This window comes from Gopherus flavomarginatus, chromosome 17, assembly GCF_025201925.1.
Source record: "Gopherus flavomarginatus isolate rGopFla2 chromosome 17, rGopFla2.mat.asm, whole genome shotgun sequence".
Classification (NCBI taxonomy): domain Eukaryota; kingdom Metazoa; phylum Chordata; order Testudines; family Testudinidae; genus Gopherus; species Gopherus flavomarginatus.
Genome location: NC_066633.1, coordinates 7,324,233 through 7,348,473, shown reverse-complemented (window position 1 = coordinate 7,348,473; position 24,241 = coordinate 7,324,233). Strand labels below are relative to the sequence as shown.

The 24,241-nt window shown below is 44.8% G+C and overlaps 1 protein-coding gene across 2 annotated transcripts in view; it reads left to right on the top strand.

Moving 5' to 3' along the window:
- The window catches only part of OLFM1 (olfactomedin 1), a 50,601-nt gene that overhangs the window by 15,979 nt on the left and 10,381 nt on the right, over positions 1-24,241 (top strand). The window contains exons 1-4 of one of the 2 annotated variants that reach the window (XM_050926755.1): positions 1,917-2,421; positions 5,668-5,817; positions 10,735-10,890; positions 13,852-14,071. In XM_050926755.1, the coding sequence (XP_050782712.1) occupies positions 2,272-2,421; positions 5,668-5,817; positions 10,735-10,890; positions 13,852-14,071 (676 nt within the window). In that variant the 5' untranslated portion in view covers positions 1,917-2,271. Of the gene's footprint in view, positions 1-1,916; positions 2,422-5,667; positions 5,818-10,734; positions 10,891-13,851; positions 14,072-24,241 lie in introns of those variants that run through there. The other variant, XM_050926756.1, reaches the window with a different exon arrangement.

Genomic DNA, 24,241 nt, shown 5'->3' with positions numbered 1-24,241 from the left:
AAGACATCGGATTTGCTGGGGCTGAGGTAGAGAGGGAAGTTCATTTCCTCAGTGCTGGAGAATATCTCTCCCAAACTTAAGACAACGAAACAGACTTGTTCAGAATGTAGCAAGCTCCCCGTTCAGACATGGAGGATCATCTCTCTCCAGTTGATGCCCCTAATTTGCCTCCCCATGAATCACAGCTCCTCCTTGGAAGATGCTTGTTCTCCATCACATCTTCCACCTTGTGCCATCCTGCTGTCTTGACCATTCTAGAGAGAATCAGGGAGGGTTCTTTGAAGTCTGCCACTGCTGGATTGTTCTCCATTAGGGTGGGGATGGGCTTCCTTTGGAACTGGAGCAACTAAAGGTTAAGGAAGGAGAAGTCTACCTGATGTGAATAAGATTTTGATTCCGCTGCCTGCTTGCGGGCAGGGCTATAAACGAGGCAAGGAAATATGAGGGACTTTTCTATTTAATTTGTTTTCATTTGCCAGCCAGGGCAGGTGGAGAAAGAGCCACCATCTTAGGATGGGAGTGCTGAGGGTCAGAGTCAATCTAAGCCTGTGTCTACACTGCGATAAAAAACCTGAGGCAGAGAGTCTCAGGCTCCAGCCCAAGCCAAAACGTCCACACTGCTGTTTTACAGCCTTGCAGCCCAAGACGAGTGAGGCGGGCCAGCTGCGGCTGTGCCACGGGTCTGTTATCGCAGTGCAGATAGACCCTAAGTGACAGTGGCTCGGCACATCACACCACAGCTGGGTCAGAGGAGAGAGACAGTGACAAGAATAACAGCCACAGATCCCCCACTTTGACTGTATAGCCATTGCATGTAAGGCTGGGTCAATGGAAAACACATCGTCTTGCAGAAAAGTAGATAGATACATTTGGCATTAGCCTCTCTTAAGGGGCGTAGGGGACGGGGAAGAGCTCCAGTTAAAATGAGAGCAGATGGAGTGCCCTGCGAAAAGGACAGTTAATACCTGGGGAAGGTAACCAGAGTGTCTGAAGAAGAGCTCTGTGAAGTTGGAAAGCTTGTCCTTTCCGCCAGCCGAAGTTGGTCCAATAAAGCCGTGGTTTTCAAACTTTTTAGGCTGCGTACCCCTTTCCAGACAATGTAATCTACCCCATGCCCCCATCTGAGACAGGGTCAGAATATACCAATGAAAACAGGGAAAAAGATGGTCTTTGTAAGGGGTAACACAATGTGTTGTCTGCCGGGACGGGATTATTCTCGCATGCCCCAAGCGTACAGGTACCCCAGTTTGATATAGCCTCACCCACCTCATTCCTCTCATATCCTAGGCCCAACATGCTACTACAATAGTGCAGACAATTATTGTCTGGCTTCAGAACTGTACAAGGGAAAATATGGTGCAGGCAGACAGAGAGCTTTGCTAGGGGAAGGCTGTGCCAGCCCACGGCTCTGATTATAATCCACTTCCTCATCCCCCTTATTTTCTTTTCACCTAATTGTTTGGGTTCTTCCTCATATTTGTTAATGCAGCGTTGGGGGGTAGCCCCGCTTCTCTCTGTCGCCAACAGAGGCTGGTAAAAGAGAGCACCGCAGGTTTCTGCCACACTTTAGCTCCTTGGCAGCTCCCCTAACCACCCTTCCTGGGGGTCACCGACGCCTCAGCCCCCGGCCTGGGTGTGGTGCTGATGCAAACTGCTATTAAAGGGGGAGAGACACCCCCTTGTGCACTCACCCACCTGGCCTTTGTGAGATTGAAGCCCACAAAGGCTTTGCCGGTCTGTGCGAACGGCGGCCAGGGGGGGGCGCGCGAGAGAAACTAAAACAAACACAAAAAATGCCGCCCCCCCCCGCCCCTCTCCCCAGCAGTTTGACATCAGAGCGCGTTGTATTTTCCCACTAGCCGCTGGTCCCCGCCCCCCGCCCCCATCCATTTCATCCCGCCCCGTGGTCGGTTTCAGGCATGTGCATTGCCCGTCCCAGGGAGACGCGGGGGTTTGGAGAACCGGCTCCTTCCACATTGGGAAGCAGCGCCCAGCACCCCTCCCTCTGCCCCCACCCAAATCCCCTCGCAGTCCGGCCGGCGGGGCGCTGCGATCCGCGCCCCCTGCCCGGTGCGCAAAGCGGCGCCCCCCGGGAAGGTGGCTCTGCGGGGGGGAAGGGGGAGCCAGGCAGCGCGGAGACCCCGGGTGGGGGGCCAGCCGAGATGGCGAGGAAGCGCTTGGCCGGCGGGGCGGTGCAGCGGGGGCCGGTGAGCCGCGGGCAGCCCCGAGCCGGTTCAGAATGAAGGGCGGCTGCAGCCGAGCCCCGCCGAGATGTCGGTGCCTTTGCTCAAGATCGGAGTCGTCCTGAGCACCATGGCCATGATCACCAACTGGATGTCGCAGACGCTGCCCTCCCTGGTGGGGCTGAACACCACCAAGCTAACCGCAGCCTCGGGGGGCACCTTGGACAGGAGCACGGGGGTAAGTGCGGGGGGCTGGTGTGCGGGGCAGGTCTGTGCACTTTGTGTGTGCGTGTCGGGGGGGCTGGTGTGCGGGGCACGTCTGTGCACTTTGTGTGTGTGTGCCTGGGGGCTGGTGTGCAAGGCACGTCTGTGCACTTTGTGTGTGTGTGCCTGGGGGCTGGTGTGCAAGGCACGTCTGTGCACTTTGTGTGTGTGTGCCTGGGGGCTGGTGTGCAAGGCACGTCTGTGCACTTTGTGTGTGTGTGTCGGGGGGCTGGTGTGCGGGGCCCGTCTGTGCACTTTGTGTGTGTGTGTCGGGGGGCTGGTGTGCGGGGCCCGTCTGTGCACTTTGTGTGTGTGTGTCGGGGGGCTGGTGTGCGGGGCCCGTCTGTGCACTTTGTGTGTGTGTGTCGGGGGGGCTGGTGTGCAAGGCACGTCTGTGCACTTTGTGTGTGTGTGTCGGGGGGGCTGGTGTGCAAGGCACGTCTGTGCACTTTGTGTGTGTGTGTCGGGGGGGCTGGTGTGCAAGGCACGTCTGTGCACTTTGTGTGTGTGTGTCGGGGGCTGGTGTGCAAGGCACGTCTGTGCACTTTGTGTGTGTGTGTCGGGGGCTGGTGTGCAAGGCACGTCTGTGCACTTTGTGTGTGTGTCGGGGGGGCTGGTGTGCAAGGCACGTCTATGCACTTTGTGTGTGTGCCAGAGAATTGGTGTGCAGGGCACGCCTGTGCACTTTGTGTGTGTGTCAGGATGGGAAGGGAGAGGCCTGGAAGCACAGATCCTTAATTTGCAGGAGAGGCGTAGACTTTGCTCTGGATCAGGGCTGGATGCTGCTGGCCCTTATTTCCTGTGCCAGGGGCGTGTCCTGTTAGCGGAGGTGCGGGTAGCACGGCTGATCACTTTCATGGTTGGTTTGGTTGGCTTGGCTTGGCTTTGTTTTGTAAAGTCGAAAGCTCTGTCCTGATCCTCAGAGTCCAGGGAAGCTAAGTGGGTGGCAGAGGCCAGTCATTGGGGTGGGGAGGGAAGGGAGTAGCTTTGCTCCCATTTTTGGGTGGCCGTGTCCTGCAACTGACCGTGAGAGGGTGTATGTGTTTAAATGCTGTTCTCAGAGGTGTCCCAAGGGCAGCTCTCTCATCTTGTAGAGCCTCAGGAATGGGCCGGGTGGAAAATCCCAGAGGTTTCTTTTTAGGCGGGGGCGGTAGCTGTGTGTTGGGGGGGGTAGGTGGGGAGGAGATGAAGATATTTTGCAGTTGTGCTGGCAGAGGATTTGGTCTTAGAAAATCTAATTGTGCCATAGTGACTTGTCCCATTCCCTTCCCCCACCCCTCCTTCTTTCTCCCTCTCTCTTTCATGTGACTGGGTGTTTCTGGGTTAATCCAGGAATCTTTTGGGTTCTCATTAAATAGGTTGTCAAGATGGAGCTACAGCTTCATTTGCATTGCAGTGGGGCAATATTGCCCTGGTTAGAAGCAGGGCATGGTAAAGGCAAGTTCCCAGCATGGTGGATTGCTTGGAAGGAAAGGCACAGAGCTCATGGGTCCTGCCACTCCTCTCTTTGCAAAGCTGCCTTTGTGCTTCAGCAGGGCAGCTAAGGTGCCCTCTCAGACTGCTGTCCTGTTACATAACAACTTGTTAGCCAGGAGTCTGGGGAGCATCCTGTGGGTGGAAAGTGGGTGTCTTGGGGAGGGGTTGGGACTGGGGCTGGCTTCTCCTTTGCATTTCCCTGACTGAAAAAACATCAAAAGTTCCTGTGTCATGACATTTCGCCATTTCACTATAGTTTGCTGTCAGGTGTAAGACCCACAAGAACGGATGCACTCAGATACCTGGAATCAATAGTCATTATCGGGATGGAAAATGCATCAGAGAAGTTGCAAGTGCATTTTAGTCATGCCTTATGGTGCCCCTTGCCTTTTCTGAAAGGATAATATAGACTGGATTCTTATCTATTGGAAATAGCTGAGTATAACAGTCCTTCTTTCTTCCCTTAGCAGGAAAGAATTGACACCTTTCACCTCCAGGCTGTATGCTTCTGTCTTAAAAAAAATTAGCATTTTGCAACCTCACTGTTGCAAGATGAAGAGTATTTGATATAGTGTCTCTGTTAATTATGAGTGGATTTGTTAGTTTGTTCCGTGTTACAAGAATGTGATGTGACCCAAAAATCATTTTAGCTGGAGTCTGTCTGTCTATCTATCCCCATACACTCCGTCCGTTGGTCTATCTCCATATGCTTTCTATCTAATCTAGCTATCTAGCTGTCTGGTTGTTTGCAAGGTTATTTATTGCATATTTAAGCACTAAACCAGCATCTTTCCTTCTAGCTGGTGAAATACTGGTCTCTTCAAAATGATCAGAGACAGTGATTAAATAATGTATTTTGCAAATGTTGTGTGATTAAAGGGAAATGAAGGTCAGAGATTCTGCAGGGGGTGGGGAACGTGTTTAACTTCATTGCTGGACTCTCTTTTCACATATGCATTATGGAAGCCCAGATCATAGTGCTGATTACATCTTCAAGGTTGTATTCCTCGTTAGCTGGCATGCTGTCTCACAGTTATTCTGGGTTCTCTCTCCTCCTTGGGTTAACAGAACAGTTTAAGAAATATTGCAGCGTTCCTGAAAATCTCCTGGGACACTTTGAATAGCGGAGGGGGGAAACCAGTAAAAATGGTTGCCTTTTCCTCATAAGAGCGAATTCCTGTTTCCTGCAGATTCCCATTGATTGCTGCTCAGTTCCTGGAGTCAGGAGAACACTAACTAGTACATCAGGATGCACTTCATTCTCTGTGTGTCAAGGAGAAATTGAGTGTGTGTCTTAATAATAGCATGGTGTCAAGTTTCACATAGGCTGGGTGTGCATCAGAACTCACTTGAACGAATGATGCCAACCGACCCTACTACCCCTTGATTTTCCTCCCACATATCCCCAATCTTCCCCATTGTGTCCATATTATCTGCTTCAGCTCTCACTCTCCTTTTCATGCCATAAGACTCTTTGTTTACCTGTCCCCAATCCATATTTTTATATTAAAAGTGCATCCTATCCTTCATATTTCCTGGGCCCCCGGAGGAACCTTTCCTTTATTTATTCCATGGTTCCATTATGTTTCTGTGGTGTTGCTCTATTGCTGCTTTAAAAAAAAAAAGAATTTTTTTTTTGGTTGCACTGAATACTTCCCATGAACCCATTTCCCTACACTCTCACTATCCCTCTAAGTGTCCCCCTGTCTTACTTAACCCACACCCTTTTCCATGTATCAATCAGGTGTTGCCTACCAACCCAGAGGAAAGCTGGCAGGTCTACAGCTCTGCCCAAGACAGCGAGGGACGGTGTATATGCACAGTGGTGGCTCCCCAACAGACAATGTGCTCACGTGATGCCAGGACAAAGCAGCTGAGGCAGCTCTTAGAAAAGGTAATGGACTGAACCATCCTGTGGGAAGGAGGGAGGATGGTCTCGTAGTTAAGGCAGGTGGGATTCAAGAGATCTGGCTGCAATTTGTGGTTCTCCTATGGACTCCTTGAGCAATTCATTCTGTCCCTCATTTCCCCATCTGTAAAATGGGGATGATGATAATACCTTCCTACCTCACAAGATGTGAGGATCAATTCATTCATGTTTGTAAGGTGCTTTGATGTTATGGCTATGAAGTATAAGTATCTAGATAGATACTTATAAGTATCTAGATAGAGGGAGGCTTGTGAAATGTAATAAGATCAAAGATACATGATATTGCCCATGTAATTCAGTAGGGGGGAAATTCTGCAGTTAACTCTAATCACATTGGTTTTCATTGAATTAACACTTAAATATTTTCAAAGGGTGAGTCTCGAAAAGGCAAGAGAGAAGCCCAATTAAAAATGAAGCCCAGGCTCGTTTAGCTGTATTGATATTAAAAAAAAGTTGGATAAAGCAGCATGAGCCATCGACATCAAATAACATGGTCGTGAGGGCTTGTGGTTTTCTTCTTAACATTGACATTCACATGGTTCGTTTCTAATAGTCTGCTGTCCGGAGAGATCAGAAGACACATCCCTTATATCAGGAAATTCTCTGGATAATGGATCCCATTGAAGAAACACCATTTCTTGTGAAATAGTGCCATTCTTTTCTAAATCTAAGTAGACTCTTGTATTGGGGCATGTAATTATCCCTCGTGTCTAAATACTGTACTATGCCAGCATCTGAAGTATATAACACAATCATTTTTATCCTGATACCTGGAGAAAATTGACATGTTAGTCACTCAAAACATTCATAAACCTGCACTTAATGTGTTATACTGTGCTCTGAGTACTATAAACAGAGACATGAGACATTTCTCCTTGGTTTGTAGCATAAGCTTCTGGCTTTTGTTTCCTCACATAGTAAAGAGAACGTGCCCAACAGAACAAAATCTGAAGTAGCAACTGGGGCAGCACTAGTATCTAAGACCCATTGGCTTTGTATAACTACTCACCTGAATAAGACAAGCAGGTTTTGACCCAAAGTCCTGTTCAAATGTGAACAATGGGTGTGGGGCGAAAGACCAAAAATGTGATTGTTTCCAATGCAGAGGGTGCAGAAATATAAATGTTCATTGTTTTTCTTAGACAGCAAGCTGCTTTTGGGATGCCAGGGTATAAAGTAAGGGAAGAATGATGTGCAAAGTCAGATGCTCACATGTGTGTTAACCTATCTAGCTCTACAAATACACCATCGTGTAAGAGAAACCCGAAATAAAGGTGTGAGTGTTAGCAGTCACCATAGACTCATAGATTTTAAGGTCAGGAGGGACCATTATGATCATCTAGTCACAACGCAGGCCACAGAATCTCACCCATTTCTGTATCAAACGCTTAACCTGTGTCTGAGTTACTGAAGTCCTCAAATCGTAGTTTAAAGACTTCAAGGTGCAGAGAATCCTCCAGCAAGTGACCCATGTCCCACGCTGCAGAGGAAGGCGAAAATCCCCCAGGGCCTCTGCCAGTCTGCCCTGGAGGAAAATTTCTTCCCAATCCCAAATATGGTGATCAACTAAACCCCAAGCATGTGGGCAAGACTCACCAGCCAGACACCCAGGAAAGAATTCTCTGTAGTAACTCAGATCCCACCCCATTACAGGCCACTGGGCATATTTACTGCTAATAGTAAAAAATCAATTAATTGCCAAAATTAGGCCATCCCATCCTACCATCCCCTCCATAAACTCGTCAAGCTTAGTCTTGAAACCAGATATATCTTTTGCCCCCACTGCTCCCCTTGGAAGGCTGTTCCAGAACTTCACTCCTCTGATGGTTAGAAACCTTCATCTAATTTCAAGTCTAAACTTCCTGATGGCTTCTGATCTGGATCTCCATTGAAACAAAATCCTTTTAGTAAAATGTAACTGCAGACACTTTTTTGGAAAACCTCCAAGCTCACAAGAAAGATCTGGTGCTGGCTGAAAGCATTCCTGCCCCTTTCAAGAATCTGACATCTTAACTCCCCTAGTTTTGTGATGAGAACTAGCCTTACATTTTTTTCACCACAAATAGCAGAAGAAACATAACATGTCAAAGATGTAATTGTGTTTGGATTTTCCAAGGAGGAAAGCAACCATAACCTATTGTTCACCTTTGGAGATGATAAAATGTTCCCATAACTGGTTTGAGCAAAGCTGCATTTTTTGAGTGAGTAATTCTTTCCTTTTTTTTCTTTTTGAAAAGTAGAAGAAATTTCTTCCTTAGAAATTGGTTCTATAGGCTTTGCATAGAGGTTTTGGGAGTTAAGCAAAAGATCAGCTTCAAAGTTGTAAAAAGCCAATCTATTCTAAAACACATTGACACCAACATATGGAAATTAAATTAGGGCCTTAATTACATTAGGGGGGCCAGTGAGTATCCTCATCTCATTCTGCTTCAAACGCCATTGTCATCACTTGGCACCTCATGTTTTTTAACCCCTTTTAAGGGCAAAGTTACAATAAAACTTGGAAAAAATCTGGGTGTGCCCCATGCTACCACCATATAGCTCCCTATCTCCCTCTAGTGGCTAGACCACTGATGGAGGATTATGAGTCCTACCGCCTTCAAGTGAATGAAAGCAGTGGAGGCACATGCATTTAGCTCCAGATGGCCCAGGCAGGGGTATTGCTCATAGACGCTACCCTAGAAGGATAGCACCCACAGACTGGGATGGTCGGGGTCTAGGAGATAGTATCTAGCAGATGTGGTTTGCTAGAGTCACCAGGCCAAATTCTGCTCCCAGTTACGCAGGTATAAATCCAGGGTAACTCCATCAGTGTCAAAGGAGCTGGCATAACTGGAAGCAGAATTTAAATTCCATCTTATTAATTTTTTGCTTCCCTAAGGTAAAATCAACTATTTTTCCCCTTGGCAACCGTTCGCTTGTCTGTGCCATTAGATAGCTGCAAAATGAGGTTTTATGAGCACTCGGAATATGTGAAAAAATACTCTTAATTAAGGTTCTTCAGGGGTTGTAAGTGATTGGAAGAAACGGAGGGAAATTTAAGACAGAAAATGTATTTTGGCCTCAGGTCCATTCAAGCATGTGCGTAAATGCTTTACCTTAAGTCTATGAGCAGTCTCATTTAAGTTTAATCATGTGCTTAAGTGGTTTGCTGGATCAAGGCCTTAAAATGCTAATGAAAATAAAAGATGTAGATCTTTAAATGATGAATTTGACATTATTGTCAAAGATCAGGAATAAAAGTAATTGATATTTTAAAATGTCCACCATAGGTTGCTACTTAATTAAAAAAAATCCTTATTAGCAATGAATGGAATGGATTTGAACTTTACACCAAGCATATCACTGAAAATAAATTGTTTCACTGTATGTCCTCACATAAGCACCCTTCCTTATTTGCTGTAAATTAATTGGTGCACAGTTGGGCTTTTTATCGGGAGTGAGTACTGGCAGAATTAATTGACCCAGTTTTGGGCAACTTCAAACTTAATCCTCATTCCCATTGGCAGATGTACAAAGCGATCCCAATTGGTGGAGGCAGGTTTTATCAGGGAAGGACTGGCTGGCTCAACACAATAAAAATGTCGTACAAGTCCAGGCTGTAACAGACATGCCACCCAGTGCAGGCAGAGCTCCTTAGATTCCTCCCCATCCACTGCAGGCAAATTACTGCCTTACTGTTCACCAGCACAGAAAAATACTCATCTCTTTTTCTCCTCCTCCCTTTTCAGTGCAGTCTACCTAAAGGCCTGATTCTCGGCAATGGCCCGGGTGGGGCTGGGTCAGTTTGTTGCTGGGTGTGGATGGGTGGTACGGCTGGAATTAGGTACTGAAAATTCTTTCTTCTCATCACAGTCCCCTGACCAGAGCTGAGAGAAATTTACTAGCCATGAAACCATTTACACTGGTTGGACAATGAGCTTCTCCACCTTAGCACGTCATAAGCCATCAGACCTTGATGCATGGGTCCCCCTTAACTATTTGAATGTTACTTTTCATATTGTCCTTGTCATCAAATGTTAATTATGGGCAACCTCAATCATTTCACAAAACTTAGAGAAAAGCTGACATTTGTCCCTTGGCTGGTTCCAGCGAAGTCCAAGAGGCCCGTGCTTCTGGTACCGCACGCATTTCCCACAGCCATTTTCAAGAGGAGTTAGACTGGCTCCGTGAAGCTCCCTGGAGGAAATACTGAATGCCAGTCATCTCTTCCCCATCCCCCAAGTCCAATATGATTACACTTAGCTTCACTGAGCATTGAATGTGGAAACAGGAGCTAATTGTGGTGGCATGGAACTCAGAGCTTCGTGGAATGTGCTTGCAGAGGAAGTTATGGACAAGGTACAAAGAGTAATATTTCCTTAAGATTTGTGTTCTGGTAAGAATTCCGTTAATTTCAGTGGAAGGCGACCCAGGCTTTCAGTGACCTAACTAAGTCCCTAGTTCAGCAAAGCATTTAAGCACACACTTCACTTTAAGAACTGGAGTATTCCAAACTGAAATCAATAGGGTTCTAATAATAGTTGTTGTTATTATTTTTGTATTGTGGTAACATCTCAGGAGTCCATTAAGACTCATACATTTTATACTTGACTACAATCCTTATTTGCATTCATGATTGTTGGATTATTTTCTGGCGCATGGCAGAATAAATGTTTATGAAACCAATTTGCTCTGTTTTGGAGCACATGGTCGTAATACCATCAGGTGCTGCTGATTAACTAGTAAATAATGCAGCTGCTGATTCCTCTTTAGCTTTGTTGACTGAGTGGGAAAAGGTCAACGTTTTGTATTATGAGGCGAATGATGCTGCCTAGCTCCTATGAAAACTTCCTCCTTTCATTGCGTTGCCTCTTTTTATTTTTTTATTTCTTTGGACAGGTGCAGAATATGTCTCAGTCAATAGAGGTATTGGACAGGCGAACTCAAAGAGACTTACAATATGTAGAGAAGATGGAGAACCAGATGAAGGGGTTAGAATCGAAATTCAAGCAAGTGGAAGAGAGTCACAAACAACACCTGGCAAGACAGTTTAAGGTATGTACATCCTCCAGCCTGCTAATGAGGCTGCAGTGTCTCTTCCTCTGCCCCAATATACCGTGGGCCAAATGATCAGAGAAGACAAAAACAATTCTCCAAACTTCTATGTAGATGAACCTATTGTGTGGCACCACCCCAGGGTTCTATTGCCACTGCATTCTGGGCCTTACTCAGCAAACATTGACATCTAAAAGAGTTTTGCCTGCACAGAATCATATCTTGAATGCACTGAATTTCCAGGAAGGAATTTTCGAGCATGCATTGAAATTGGTCTCCTAATGTACACTCTTACTTTGTAAACATAAGACCAAATGACCAGAGTCATATGGCAACAATGAGGAGGAAAAAATGCTGGTAAATGTATACGTTGCTTATTTTTCAGTAATTAGCCCAAAGCCCTGGTGTTAAGTAGTCTCAGTAAACAGGTCGGCAATTCCTATATTTGAGCATTAGTGTTCTCAGTGAGTGAAACAGATCACTCATGGACCAAGGAGCAGGAAAGGATTTGGGATGAAATCTTGGTGCCACTGAAGTCAATAGGAATTTTCCTGCTGACTTCAATGGGGTCAGGATTCCACTACTGTCTTTCACTGGGTTTGGGGAAAGATCCCATCCAGACTGACATCGTGAACCCATTTTTTCTCCTCTGAAACAACTCATGAGTAGCATTGCTACCATTTAAGTAGCAAATGGAATACAATACTACAGTGGCACCAGAGAATTTCCCCTTCACATTCTGGGAGAAATATTTTGATTACATTTTCTTGAATCATTTCAAGATTTAAATGATGTTTTGAATTTTGAAATACCAAAATTCTGAATTAAAAAAAAAAAAAGGGAAAGAATATTTGTGAAAATTGTCAATTTCACCCTCATTTTTTCAACTAACTCTGATCCTCAAGTTCAGTTCTTCAGCTTAGATCTAAGGTTAGGACCTGCTAGACTGAGACAACTTTCAGCTCTAACAATGTGATTTTATACCACCACCACCCCCCGCACACACACCTGCACGCACACCATGGTGATGCATTCACTAGAGAGTACAAATAAAAACATTGGAGGGGAACTCATTACCTGAAATAGAGGAGCATGGAAAACAAATAACGCTTCACTACATGGGCTAGTTTCCAATCTCATTCATGCCAGTATAAATCCAGAATAATTCCACAAGACACTCAGATGCCCTGCTCCTAGGCATTATATAAGAATCTGAAATGGTACTGTCACTAGTGCTATTCTGGATTTACATTGGTTTAACTGAGATCAGAATCTGGCCTATTATTAGGCTTGGTAGAATACGATTTTTATTTTTTTTAAATAATTTTGACAGATAATAGAAATGTTTATTTTTAATCTCCCCCCCCCCCAGTTTATCAATTTAAATTTTCACAGTTGAGGGAAAGGATGAGGTGTCGGACAATGGGGGACACAAAGCTAATCATTATTTAGTGACAGTAGACACTGAGAATCAGAAAGTTAAAGCTCTATAACTGTTAAAACACAAATTGCCACCATCATATATTGAAATGTACAAAACGTACAAAATGAATACCTTTAACCCAAACTGTTCTCAGGTTGAATTTTTCTTACTTTCCCTATCTGTAAATTTCAATTATTACTGATGGAAATATTTTTTCCTCGGTTTCTGTGTGTATGGTGAAATTGATGTTTATCAACTTTTATCGAGAAAAATCTAATCCTTCCAAGCTTACCTATTATGAATACTATCCAATGCTTCATTAAATGGTAAGGGTGTGCATATTTACATGTGCACTGTTGTGTAAGGGATCTCAGCATCTTCAACAAAATGTTGTGTATTATGCCTTTAAAGACAGCCTTTCTTTTCATTAAAAAACAAAAACAGTTTGGCAAAATAATGGCTGTGTTTCTGGAGAAACAAATTAAAAAATAATAATTTTAGCATGATAAAATATCATTAAAGTATTGTTTGTATAAATTGCTGCCCGGACATAGGGCCGGCTCCAGCTTTTTTGCTGCCCCAAGTGGCGAAGCAGGGGGGAAAAAAACCAAAAAAAACTGATCAGCGGCATTTCGGCAGCAGCTCAATCGTGCCGCATCATTCTTCTGCGGCAATTCGGCAGCGGGTCCTTCGCTCCCAGGGACTGAGGGACCCGCCACTGAATTGCCGCTGAAGACCCAGACGTGCTGCCCCTTTCTATTGGCCGCCCCAAGCACCTGCTTTCTTCGCTGGTGCCTGGAGCTGGCCCTGCCCAGGCATGATTTTAAATCACAGTCACAGCATTTTGTTTGTGCCAACTCCGGCGTTACAATGTGAGTGGTTTGGAGTTGGTTTGGGTTTTTTTCTTACCATAAGACTATTTGTTTCTGAATGGATGTCTGTGTAAGGCAGGTTAGTGAGCTAGCTCCTCAACAGTATTTCGTTTTCTTGCTTACAGGGCTAACTTAAAAGAAAGTTTTTTCAATGCTGCAGTGACTGAAGAAGCAGTTCACTCCCATGTAACCATGAAAAGAGGGTCACAGAGCATTTTGCACCATGCATTTATTTCGTTATTTATTATTTTCCAAATTAGTACCATATCTCACTAAGGAACCTTGAACCTCAACTGAGATCTTCCTTTGCATGCAATTGTAGATGCATTTCATGAATAGTTTGAAACCCTTGTCAATGCATATATATACATATTTTTTTTTAAAGAAAAAAAACCAGAACTCTTTGTGTATGTGATCTGAAGCATGTAACCGTAAGATGTTGCATTCTAAAAATGACAAATAAAGGCCTTTCCCAAATATTTTGGTGTTCTGCAGACTGTTTAATATACTCTTTCTAATACATCATTTGAACCAAAAAAATAATAATGATAAGAATAATTGTGGGGATAAGAACATTGCACTCACGTAGGAAGCAGCCAGATCAAGGCAGAGTGTTGCAGATTTTTGCACGCATAGCACTGAACCAAGCTTATTTTAACCTTGCAGGCAATAAAAGCGAAAATGGAGGAACTTAGGCCTTTGATACCAGTGTTGGAAGAGTACAAAGCCGATGCAAAATTGGTATTGCAGTTTAAAGAGGAGGTCCAGAATCTGACGTCAGTTCTAAACGAACTCCAGGAGGAGATTGGCGCCTATGACTACGAAGAGCTTCAGAACAGAGTGTCAAATCTTGAAGAAAGGCTCCGTGCATGCATGCAAAAATTAGGTAGGCTCAGAACAATATGGTGGCACTGGCAAAACACCAGCAATGTAAAGTACATATAACTTCTGGAGATAGCGGTGCTGACCTGGACATCTCCTTGTGCCTTCACTGCACTTGCTATAAGAAATGAGCTCACAAAGCAGGGCCCGATCCTGTAAACACATATGCACACGAGTAACTTTACTACCATGAGCAGCTACTCACCTGAGTAAAGTTACTCGTGGTGCAAGTGCATGCAGGATCATATCCTTAGTTGGACATGAGACTTTGCAAAGTTAACAGTGAAATATGGTAAATAGGCTATTTTAAATACTGCTTATGCGATGCAAACACTGGGTCTCCATTTAAATGGTGTATCAATGTCCAGTCTTTCTGCTAGCTAAAATTGGGACATACCATTTTAAATAATATATATGTGGGGCATGACTTTTTACCAGAAAAGAGCACACCCTCACCAGTATTTGCTCATGTTTGCATGTGGGCTGCAGCTCTCTAAAGAATATAACCCCCTCCCCACCCCAACCCATCACTTCCCTTCAGTGAAGGAGTAGATCCCTATCAATCAGGCTAAGTAAATAGAAGCTGTAAAGCACAGGTGGCCCAATTCTGATCTCATTGCAGCTGTTATCAATTGGCCAGAACCCCACTGAAGTCAGTAGATTTATTCTGGAGAATACACCACTGTAACTCAAATCAGAATGTGGCCCCAGGTAGAGGGTGAAAATGTTGGCCCTTTGACAAAAAGAGGGGATTCTGCATTCTGTGTACTTGTTGCAAGACATTTCCCCAACATTTGTTGACCTAGCTCCCTCCTGATTGAATTTCCACTTACATTATTGACTTGCTTGTTAAGCAATTTAAGTCTTCTGAACACAGTCTATTTCGGTAGCACATTTGAAATTATACTCTCATGTAACTTCAGAAGAGATCAGCTGCCTTCTCATCACTGTATATTTTTGGCAAGGTACCATTTTATTTTTCTACTGTCGATGCTATTGGGATTGTTTCTGTTTGTTTTTAGACCTTTCCACCTTTGTTAGGAAGCTTCCTCCCTTTAGAAACTGATTGCTGTTATTATTTTAGCTTGTTATCTGTTACCTTGTAACCCACCTGTCAGCTAAAAGCCCACAGAGGAAAATGAATTCATTTAGAATATTATATATGCACAGACAAATTTCTATGGGAGCTGTGGGTAAAATTTGCAAAAGTGTTTGCTACTCAAGTTGTTAACACACAGTCTCTAGAGTATAAGTCTAATTAAAAGTCAAAGGGACTTGGGCTCTTCCGTGCCTAACTCATTTTGAAAATGAAACTTGGGCTCGTAAGTTACGTACATACTTTTGAAAATGCTGCTATCTCTGTCTGTTGGGGAAGGGAAAAGTCCATGTCCAAAGGAAACATAACGAGATTTGCCAGGTCCTCAGACATCAACTTAGTCTAAAGGAATGAAGCTAGGTTGATTTACACCAACTGAGGATCTGGCCTCTGATTTAAAAATAAAAGAACTTGAAAAGCTTCTTTCTCCCCCACCCCCTGCTGAAGAGACGCATGCAAGGCATGCCGCTGCTGCTCCTTGTTATTTACCAGGTACAATATTGCAGTGGGTTTTTGGATTGTAAAGAAAAATTCTCCACCTCTGTGCTATAATGGTGAAATTCACAGCACAGAGGTCTGTGCCCCATTTAAGACCTCAAAGTATGGCTTCAGTGGCAAATCAGCGGTGCACAAACCTTGTCCTGGGCCCTCTGAGTTTCATTCTAAATGTTTGAAAGAAAGATGGAACCTGGTTATTATTATGGTAGTAGCTACAGGCTTCAGATAGGATTGGGCCCAGTCCTTGCCCCCAAGAATTTACCATCTGGACAGGCAAGAGAGGGATAGAGCATGAGGAAGGCAGTATCATCCCCATTTTAAAGATGAGGAACTGAGAGACAGAAAGATTAAGCGTTTTGTCCAAAGTTACCTAGCAAGTCTGTGGCAGAGCCTGGAATTAAACGCAGGTCTCCAGAGGCCCAGTCAAGTGCCTTAGTCACAAGAGACGTCTGTTGTGAGGAAGCCGCTGTCTTTACTTCTTCTCTTTTGATGGAAGAGATGGGGTTTCACATGAGGTGACAAATGGAGAGCAGTGATCTATTTTCTGTCCCACCGTAGAGAGCGTCTCTTCAAGTCTACCGTTTTTGGTTGTCTCTTATGTTCCCATCCTGTCTCTTGAGAAATAAGAGACTCTTTCTGTTTTCCACTGCCAGCTGTCTGCTGACCTTTAGTCACTTTAGCTGTAGGAACCGAAGAGAGGGCATAGTAAGAAAAACTAACATTCTAGAGCAGAAAGAAAAACATCACAGCTGTACCTGAAGGCGGAGCAGTATTGTGCTGTCAATGTTTTAACCAAGGGCTTCTGTAGAGATGCACCCAGAACATGTGATAAATACCACCTGGACCAAAGGTGTGTGTGATTTCAAGGAGAAGAATGGAGGAACTGGGGAATCTAATTTGAGCTAAGAGCAACAAAGAGTCCTGTGGCACCTTATGGACTAACAGACGTATTGGAGCATCAGCTTTCGTGGTTGAATATCACCCACAAAAGCTTATGCTCCAATACGTCTGTTAGTCTATAAGGTGCCACAGGACTCTTTGTTGCTTTTTACAGATTCAGACTAACACGGCTACCCCACTGATAATTTGAGCTAAGCAAATAATTTGCAGTGAATAATTATTTAAACAACACAGCCCTCATTGCAAAAATTCTTTAGAGCCAGTCGTTACCCTAATGTGTGTGTTTGTTCACGTTTCATTAGCTAAATAACTTACCTAATTTTTGTTTTTTTTTGTAACTTGACCACAAAGGCTCAATTGAGGAATTCAGTTGCTTAGTTGGGATTGGTCAGAGGTATCACATCACATTGTTCCTCTTCTTTGACAGCATGACCAGGTGTAATCCTGTATGCAAGCACTTCTTAGCAGGAATGCTTGTGTGCATGAATGTAAAATTCAGTTTGCATGAAAACTCAGTCATGTAATTTTGAAATTAATTGTTTCATTAGGACCAACATTTTCACACCTTGATGCTCAGTGCTAGTCTCCTAAATCCCTGTTTGGGAACCTAAATGCACATGGACTTAGCATCACAGATACTGAGCATATACAAATCCCGTTGGAGTGGATGGTATGTATAGAAGCTCAGCATCTTTGATTGTCAGGCTGCTTGTATTTAGGTGCCTGATAGGGTTTTAGAAACCTAATTTTAAATATTCAAGGTCGGCTTCCTCAACTGGTGTGAATCAGCTGTGTCACTGACTTGTGTGGAGCTATACTGTTAGCTGAGGATTTGGGCCTCAAGGAGACAGAGAAAGGGACATTGAACATGGCCGAGGTGAGTGCATATTTGCAGACTGCTGTATTCACAGCTCTCCTCCAGGAGGATGTCTGCAGCACTTGGCAGACAAATGTGAAGTGCATTTGCGGAAGCATTTGCACCTTTTTCCTGAGAACCGCCCTGGGCACACTGAGACTGCAACAGCGTGTGTACTGCTCCTTTGAAGGAGAAAGTGAGAGAGCGCCATTGCTGAAAATGGCTCCAGGGATATGATGCAACAGGACCCAGAGAGAAGGGGCCGGCTCATTTCAGTGGAGCTGTGGTGGCTGCCACCAACTGAGGATGTGTCCCAAGTTGACTCCATCAGATGCAGGGAGCCCATGTTGACCTTCCCTTGAGTTTGGTGGCAGAACTTTAACAAGTGGCTCCAGATCCATCCCAGTATATCACTGATCTCGGGTTCTCTGAGGGAGAGAATCTGGGTCTTTTGAAAATAAGCCTCTTCGCATGCTGCTAATTCTGCTTCCGATCTCACCATTATCACCTCTTTAGAACGAGACTGTGAGACACTCACTCAAATTGAGTAGCACCCGACTCCGTATGTAACTCCACCCACTGATACCACTGGAACTATTTACTGAGTAAGGTACTACTCAACATACGTAAGAGCATGGCAGCCTGGCTGTCGGTGGAGTTTATTAGTACTCAGCTCCTGGGGTAACAAAGAATTCCTTTGTGCACAGCCCCAGTCTCTGTCCAAGTGTTGGAGTCCCATTCTCCACTAGGTTACATCAGTTTTACGCCATTGTGACTCCATTGATTTCACTTGTGATAGGCTGCTGCAGAAGTGGAGCTGCTCAGCAGTGGAGTGGGCCTTTTGATTTCAAGCCCTGAACATGCAGGACTTCTGGTGCATTTCGGAGCTGGGTTCAGTCAAACCCATTGTATTCCCGTCGGAATGCGGCTGATTAGGAATGTGTTTGGAAAGCTAAAGGAATGGTTGTCAAGATTCTGGCAGCTGTAGTTCACTTCATTTCAGCACCTCTGAAAATCAGGCTATTGCAGCACCAGCAGGTATTTTGCTGCTGGGGAATTAGTGCTGTAAAATGAGCACTAAGGTGGATGTTAAGAATGGCAGGTCCTTCCCACAATCTACACCAATTATCCCCCCACTGGCTCAGCTCTATGTTGGGTAATTGCATTCTCCCTACATGTGCTCAGATCCTCTGGCGCTGAAAATCTTTGTCATCTCAAAGCTAACACTCTGGCCCTGCGCTCTTCGCTATCTAGCCCAAACTGTTGTCGAGTGGTGGTGTGTGTTGTTTAACATGTTCCATCTCAGAAGTGGTTGCACTGCAGCGATGGATGAAATAATTCTTCTACATAGGTTATAAAGGTTTTGGGATCTGCAACAGGGTAAAACAGTTGGGAAAGGGTTAAGGGCTCCCTGCCAGTCACGGGACTCAGCAGGGACTTTAAGGGCTCTTTTAGGGGGAGATGAGACAGGCAAGGGGAAAAGATTCTCTCTTGGTCTGGGGAACTGATTTATTTTGGTGTCGTCTCCTGAGTTTTGTGCTTGAATGATAAATGGGCTCAGAGGCAAGCACCTGAAACCAACTTAGGCATGGCCCTGATTCCTTCCTGGGCTGATAGCCCAGTAATTTACAGAACACTTTGGGATAAAAAATCCCATGTTGACCAGCCCAGCCGGGCAAATCATGCAGGCAACCTTCTGCAACTAAGTATTGGTATATTTTAAGTAGGTTTGCGTTGGCCATCCTCACTCTCTTTGTGTTTTGCTTTCTGTCGCCATTCATGCATCTGAGTGTTACTGGCTCAGATATTTGCAGGAAGTGAATTCTACAGCAAGCGTTTGTGGGAATAGATTTTGCAGTTTGTGCTTGCAAGTATTTGCACTGGAAATGCTTCTATGCTTGCCCTGTCATGTAGTTTAATGGGTAAACTGCAGCTAACCAACATGGATTAAATTCCTAAGGTTCCTTGCTACTTCAGAGTATATAAAATGTGAACTGAATAGAATTAATTGATTAAAATCATAGCAAAAAAATCAAGGAAATTTTGATCTGCTCACCGATTTTCCTCCGGCACAAAATGAACCCAAATTTGCTGACTAAGTTAGTTGTTAGTTATTTGCTCAGCTCTATAACTGGAAAAAAAATTGTATTGGAGACGTGCAAAGGAACCTCAGTGAAGGATCAGGGCTCTGTTGTGCTAGGCATTGTACAGACAATAACAAAGAAAATAGTCTCTGTCCAAGCCGTGTTCACAGTCTAGAGGGTATTTACAGTATTACTAACTTAAAAAGCTACCAAATGCCTGGCCCACATGAGCCTGGCCAGCTTGAAGGTGCTGGACTCGTGACAGAGACATCTCACAGCGTCTGAGGGCCCCTTCCCAGTTCCTTGGTGGTTTTCCTCCCATAACCCCCATTGCTTTGAGCTCCACACTTTTGCAAAATGATTTGTTTTAGACAAAGTCCCCTCCCCTATGCTTTTTTATTTCACCTAAGCTTTACTGAAGAATCAATACTGAGAACATTTCCTGACCCTGGGGTGTGTGTGTGTGTGTGTGTGTCTCTGTCTGTCTGTCTATCTATCCAAAGGCAGGTTCAGTTTGTTGTTCTGGTCACATTTTGTAAAGATCGCTCTTTCTATGGCGATGTGAAGGTTTCCATGCAGGCGCCAAAGAGAACTCTTGCAGAAGCAGCGAGAATATCATTCAGAATTGCTCCTTGAATTAGAGGGCAAGTGTGAGATAGCAGCTGCTCGCTGCAGGTTTGGAATTCTCTCCCTTTCAGGCTTCCCCTTGATTCTTGAAGCACTCCCTTTACAAGGGAAATGAGGCTGGGCACAGAGTAGGGAGCTGATCCCTAAAACAAAACAACGGCATCAAAACTCCGCCCCACAATCGTACAATTTAGGGACTGGAGGAGTGTGTTCTCCCCTCCCCTCACTACACATGCATTCATCCATCCTAGCTCCATTTCGATTAGCAGTCAGATTAGTGGTTTCCCAGCCAGAAGACAAAGGCAGGATCAGTGCTGAGCTTTCTAGTTGCTTAAGTCCATTTCCACATTCAGAACTGTCCTTGCAAAGGAAGAGTCAATCCCAACGCCCCCAGTGTTACAACAGAGGTGTGTGAAATCACACTGGACTAGATGCGTCCCCATTGAGTGCAAATGGAGGTGCATTGCTGGATTAACAAATTCAGGGTGAAAGTCTGACGGCCTTGGGATGGATTGGGTAGTGGGGATGAAGACAAAGTGGGCTTCTCCTTATGCTTCCACACAGGCGCTGCAGCCTGCGAATCCGCTCCCTGGCTCAAAGGGGCGTAACCCTTCCCCCACTGCCACCTCCGTGCTCTGAGCTGCCTGCTAGCATCTGAGTGAGTTCATATTATTGCTTTAAAAGCAGCTGTAAAGAGCTCACAGTTCGAAGCACTTGTAACTCACACACCTCCGGGGTGTGGTGCTCTGTCCCATTCAGTGGCACCAAGACCACTTAGAAATTAATGAGTCTGCCACAGCCTTAGCTAAGGGATGTGAGGCTTTTAGCTTGTGTGATAGAGGCTCATACACTAAGCTCCAGAGGTCTCCGGTTCAATTCTGCCTGCTGGCGACCGGGGTCTGTCAGCATTACACGCTCACTCAGGCCACGCCAGCAGTGTGCCTGTGGTGATTGCTCCACCCCCCTAGTAGAGCCCTGTCACTGTCCTGCTGCAGGATACAAATAATTTCCCTTGACTTCCAAGGGATTCCTTCTGTCTGGGGGCTGGGGAATCTATCCCCAGCAATGAAGCAAAGCCCGAACTTGACCTGTCATGCTGTCAACTCACAGTAACCGTTGAGTCCAAAATCAAGCAAGACCTTTGCCATGAATCTAAAGATCCTATGGCTTTAAAATGGCTGCTCGGACACCACACCTCATGCACTGGCTGTATAAAAAGAGGTGTTTTAACCCCTATTACAAGACTGGTGAAGACATGACAGCCGTAGCTGGAACCCATGTTAGATGGCTGAGGTATCCCCTCACCTCCCTCGAGGGTGATTTAGTGAAGGCAGGGTCAAAAGAAGGGATCATGTGGAACACCAGTGAACTGAGCCTTGAAAATCTCAGCCTCAAACCATATTTGCTAAGAGAGCCCAGTGTTTGGCACGAGTGTGACTGTAATTTTCTAGCCCTGTGCAGTCGGGCTCTACAGGACCCCAAATAATTCTGACATGATACTTGGGGAAATGTAGGGCTGGAAGGGCCCTCAAAAGGTCACCTAGTCCATTCCCCTAGGCTGAGGCTGGACTAAATATGCTTAGACCCTGCCTGACAGATGTTTGTCTCACCTGTCCTTAAAAACCTGCTATTCCATAGCAGTTGTGCAGTCGTGTTTGTTTTTTTCAAGCCCCTCCTTTTTTCCCCCCTGCATCCGGGAATAATTTATGGAGACAACATAAAGCAAACCCAAGTCATCTTATGCTAGTCTGACCACCCAGGGACTTGAAATACCCTCCAAATATCTGAACTTGCATAATTGAAGCACGAAAAGAGTGATAAGAAAAACAAGCAGAAACACCGAGCTATTTGGGGGTTATTCGGCTTTACCCAAATATGGGGATATTCAGTATGAAAAACATGAGTCTGAGTATAAAGAAGCATAAAGATCGTGTCTGAGCCCTGTACATATTATTATTAATTATTTCTATTGTGGTAGCACGCAGGAGCCCTGGGTAGGACTCCGTTGCGCTAGGTGCTGTATGAACACAGAACAAAGGGGCTGTCCACATATCCCTGCTATTCATATTTTCTGAGCCCAGAAGGGCTGAGTTTGCTACGTAGGCAAATACTCAGCACCTAAGAGTTTGAAAGGGTTGCTCTTTGTTGCTAAGAGTGAGCCCTTGGGTGTGATTAAGGAGCATAATTTAGGAGTTCCAGAAAGAAGGCCCATTCAATGAGGAGTTAAAAATTAAAAGACTTTATGACAGGCAGTATTGTTAAATCAGGGGCTGCAGAGTCAGGAATTTTGGATTTTAGTCCCAGCTCCGCCGCTGACTCATTGCACGGTATCTCCTTAACAAATCAGATAATTTCTTTGTGCCTCAACTTCCCAAGATGTAAAACGGGACGACAATCAAGAACCTTAAATAGGGTGACCAGATGTCCCAATTTTGTAGGAACAGTCCCAATATTTGGGGCTTTTTCTTATATTGGCTCCTATTCCCCCCCCCACCCCTGTTCTGATTTTTCACACTTGCTGTCTGGTCACCCTAACCTTCAATCACCAGGGCATTTTGAGGTATAACTCTTTAATGTATACAAAGCAGTTTGAGATTCGAGGCAGTATATGTGCAAATTATTTATAATAGAGGGGCTATAGAAGGATCCTATCCTGTGAGATGCTGAGCTGGAGTCACATTGTGGGGTCTCCATGCCTAGCAGAAAGAATTCAGCACCTCAGAGAGTTTTTCACAACACACAGTTCTTCACAGCTTATATCCAGCAATCACTAAGCACATGGTATGAAAAGGACCATTGTGTAATGTCTGTAGTTGCCTCTTAGCTGGAATGAACAAATGCCACTAAAAATTCCCAATGCAATGCTAGGATTGTAGCTGCCCATCCAGAACAATAACACCTAATGACTGATGTTGTCTTACCTTAGATGGAACTCAGGTGGCTATATCGATAATGCATCTGACTTTTAATCTGAGGATCCAGGGTAGAAGTCTTGTTCAAGTAGTAGGTTCTTAATCAACATGATAAATTTATGAATAGGATTGTGTGATTGGGTTACCTGTGATAGCAGGGCCTGGACTCAAAGACCCAGAAACTTCCTTCCAGTCCTATGTTTCTAAATCCTGGCAGTGTAGCTCCAACTTTTTAGATTTTGCCCACTGGCACCTGAGGCTCATGACAGATTTAAACCATGAAAGAGACTTCTAGCCTGAAATACGATCAGCCCTAGTGCCCCACTGGGAAACTGTTATAAATGTGTCTCCAGCTAAATGCATAGTGAGCTGTAGCCTAACTACTTGCAAACAACACCAGTTTATGGGTATCAGTGTAAAAAAAAAAAAGTCAGTGGGCTTGATAAAAGTATTTTTTTCCAGGAAAATAGAGGGATAGTCAATAAATTGACAGCAATGTAGAGGTATGAGAATGGCAGGGCGCATTTGGAACCTCAGTGGACAAAGGCTGGTCCTGTGCAGGAAAATTTGCAAGCAATTACCCGTGTATTCTTTTAACTCTTTGTATTCTTTCACCAATACCTCATCCTCATCCGTGGCTGAGAGGGATTTAGGCTGAATTCAGTCCATGTCAAAAAGTGTTCATCGTTCAACCTACGTTTTGGGCTGCATGATATTGTTATTGGTGGGGTTCAGGGGCACACACTAGGATGGAGGTATTTTTTTATTGTCTGAGGCTTTGTCTTCATTGATACAATGAGGGTTTTTCTTGTTTGTTTTGACAGCAAGTTAAGAAACACCAATAGCTATGTCCCTGTAAAATCTTAACGTGGGACAAGGCACTTGTAGTGTTTACTGCCAGGTAGCTAGGCGAGGTCAGTGCTACATCACCCACCCAGGGGCGACTTACCCTAGTTTACCTTGTAACAGGAAAGTGCATTGCCTCCAGTGTCTTTTTACCATGAGATAGCTGACATGGCTTCCAGGCACCTTTTGCCTTCCTGATTCTAGGTGGTGTTGGGGTCTCTGGAGTAACTTAGACAGCCCTAGAGGCCTAAATTACCACAGCCTCGCTGGGCTGGCCGATGGGCTACAGGGCGGCCCAGAATTTCCACAGAGCTGCATGATGTGTCTGTGCCCCTGTCCCTGATGCGTTCCTCCC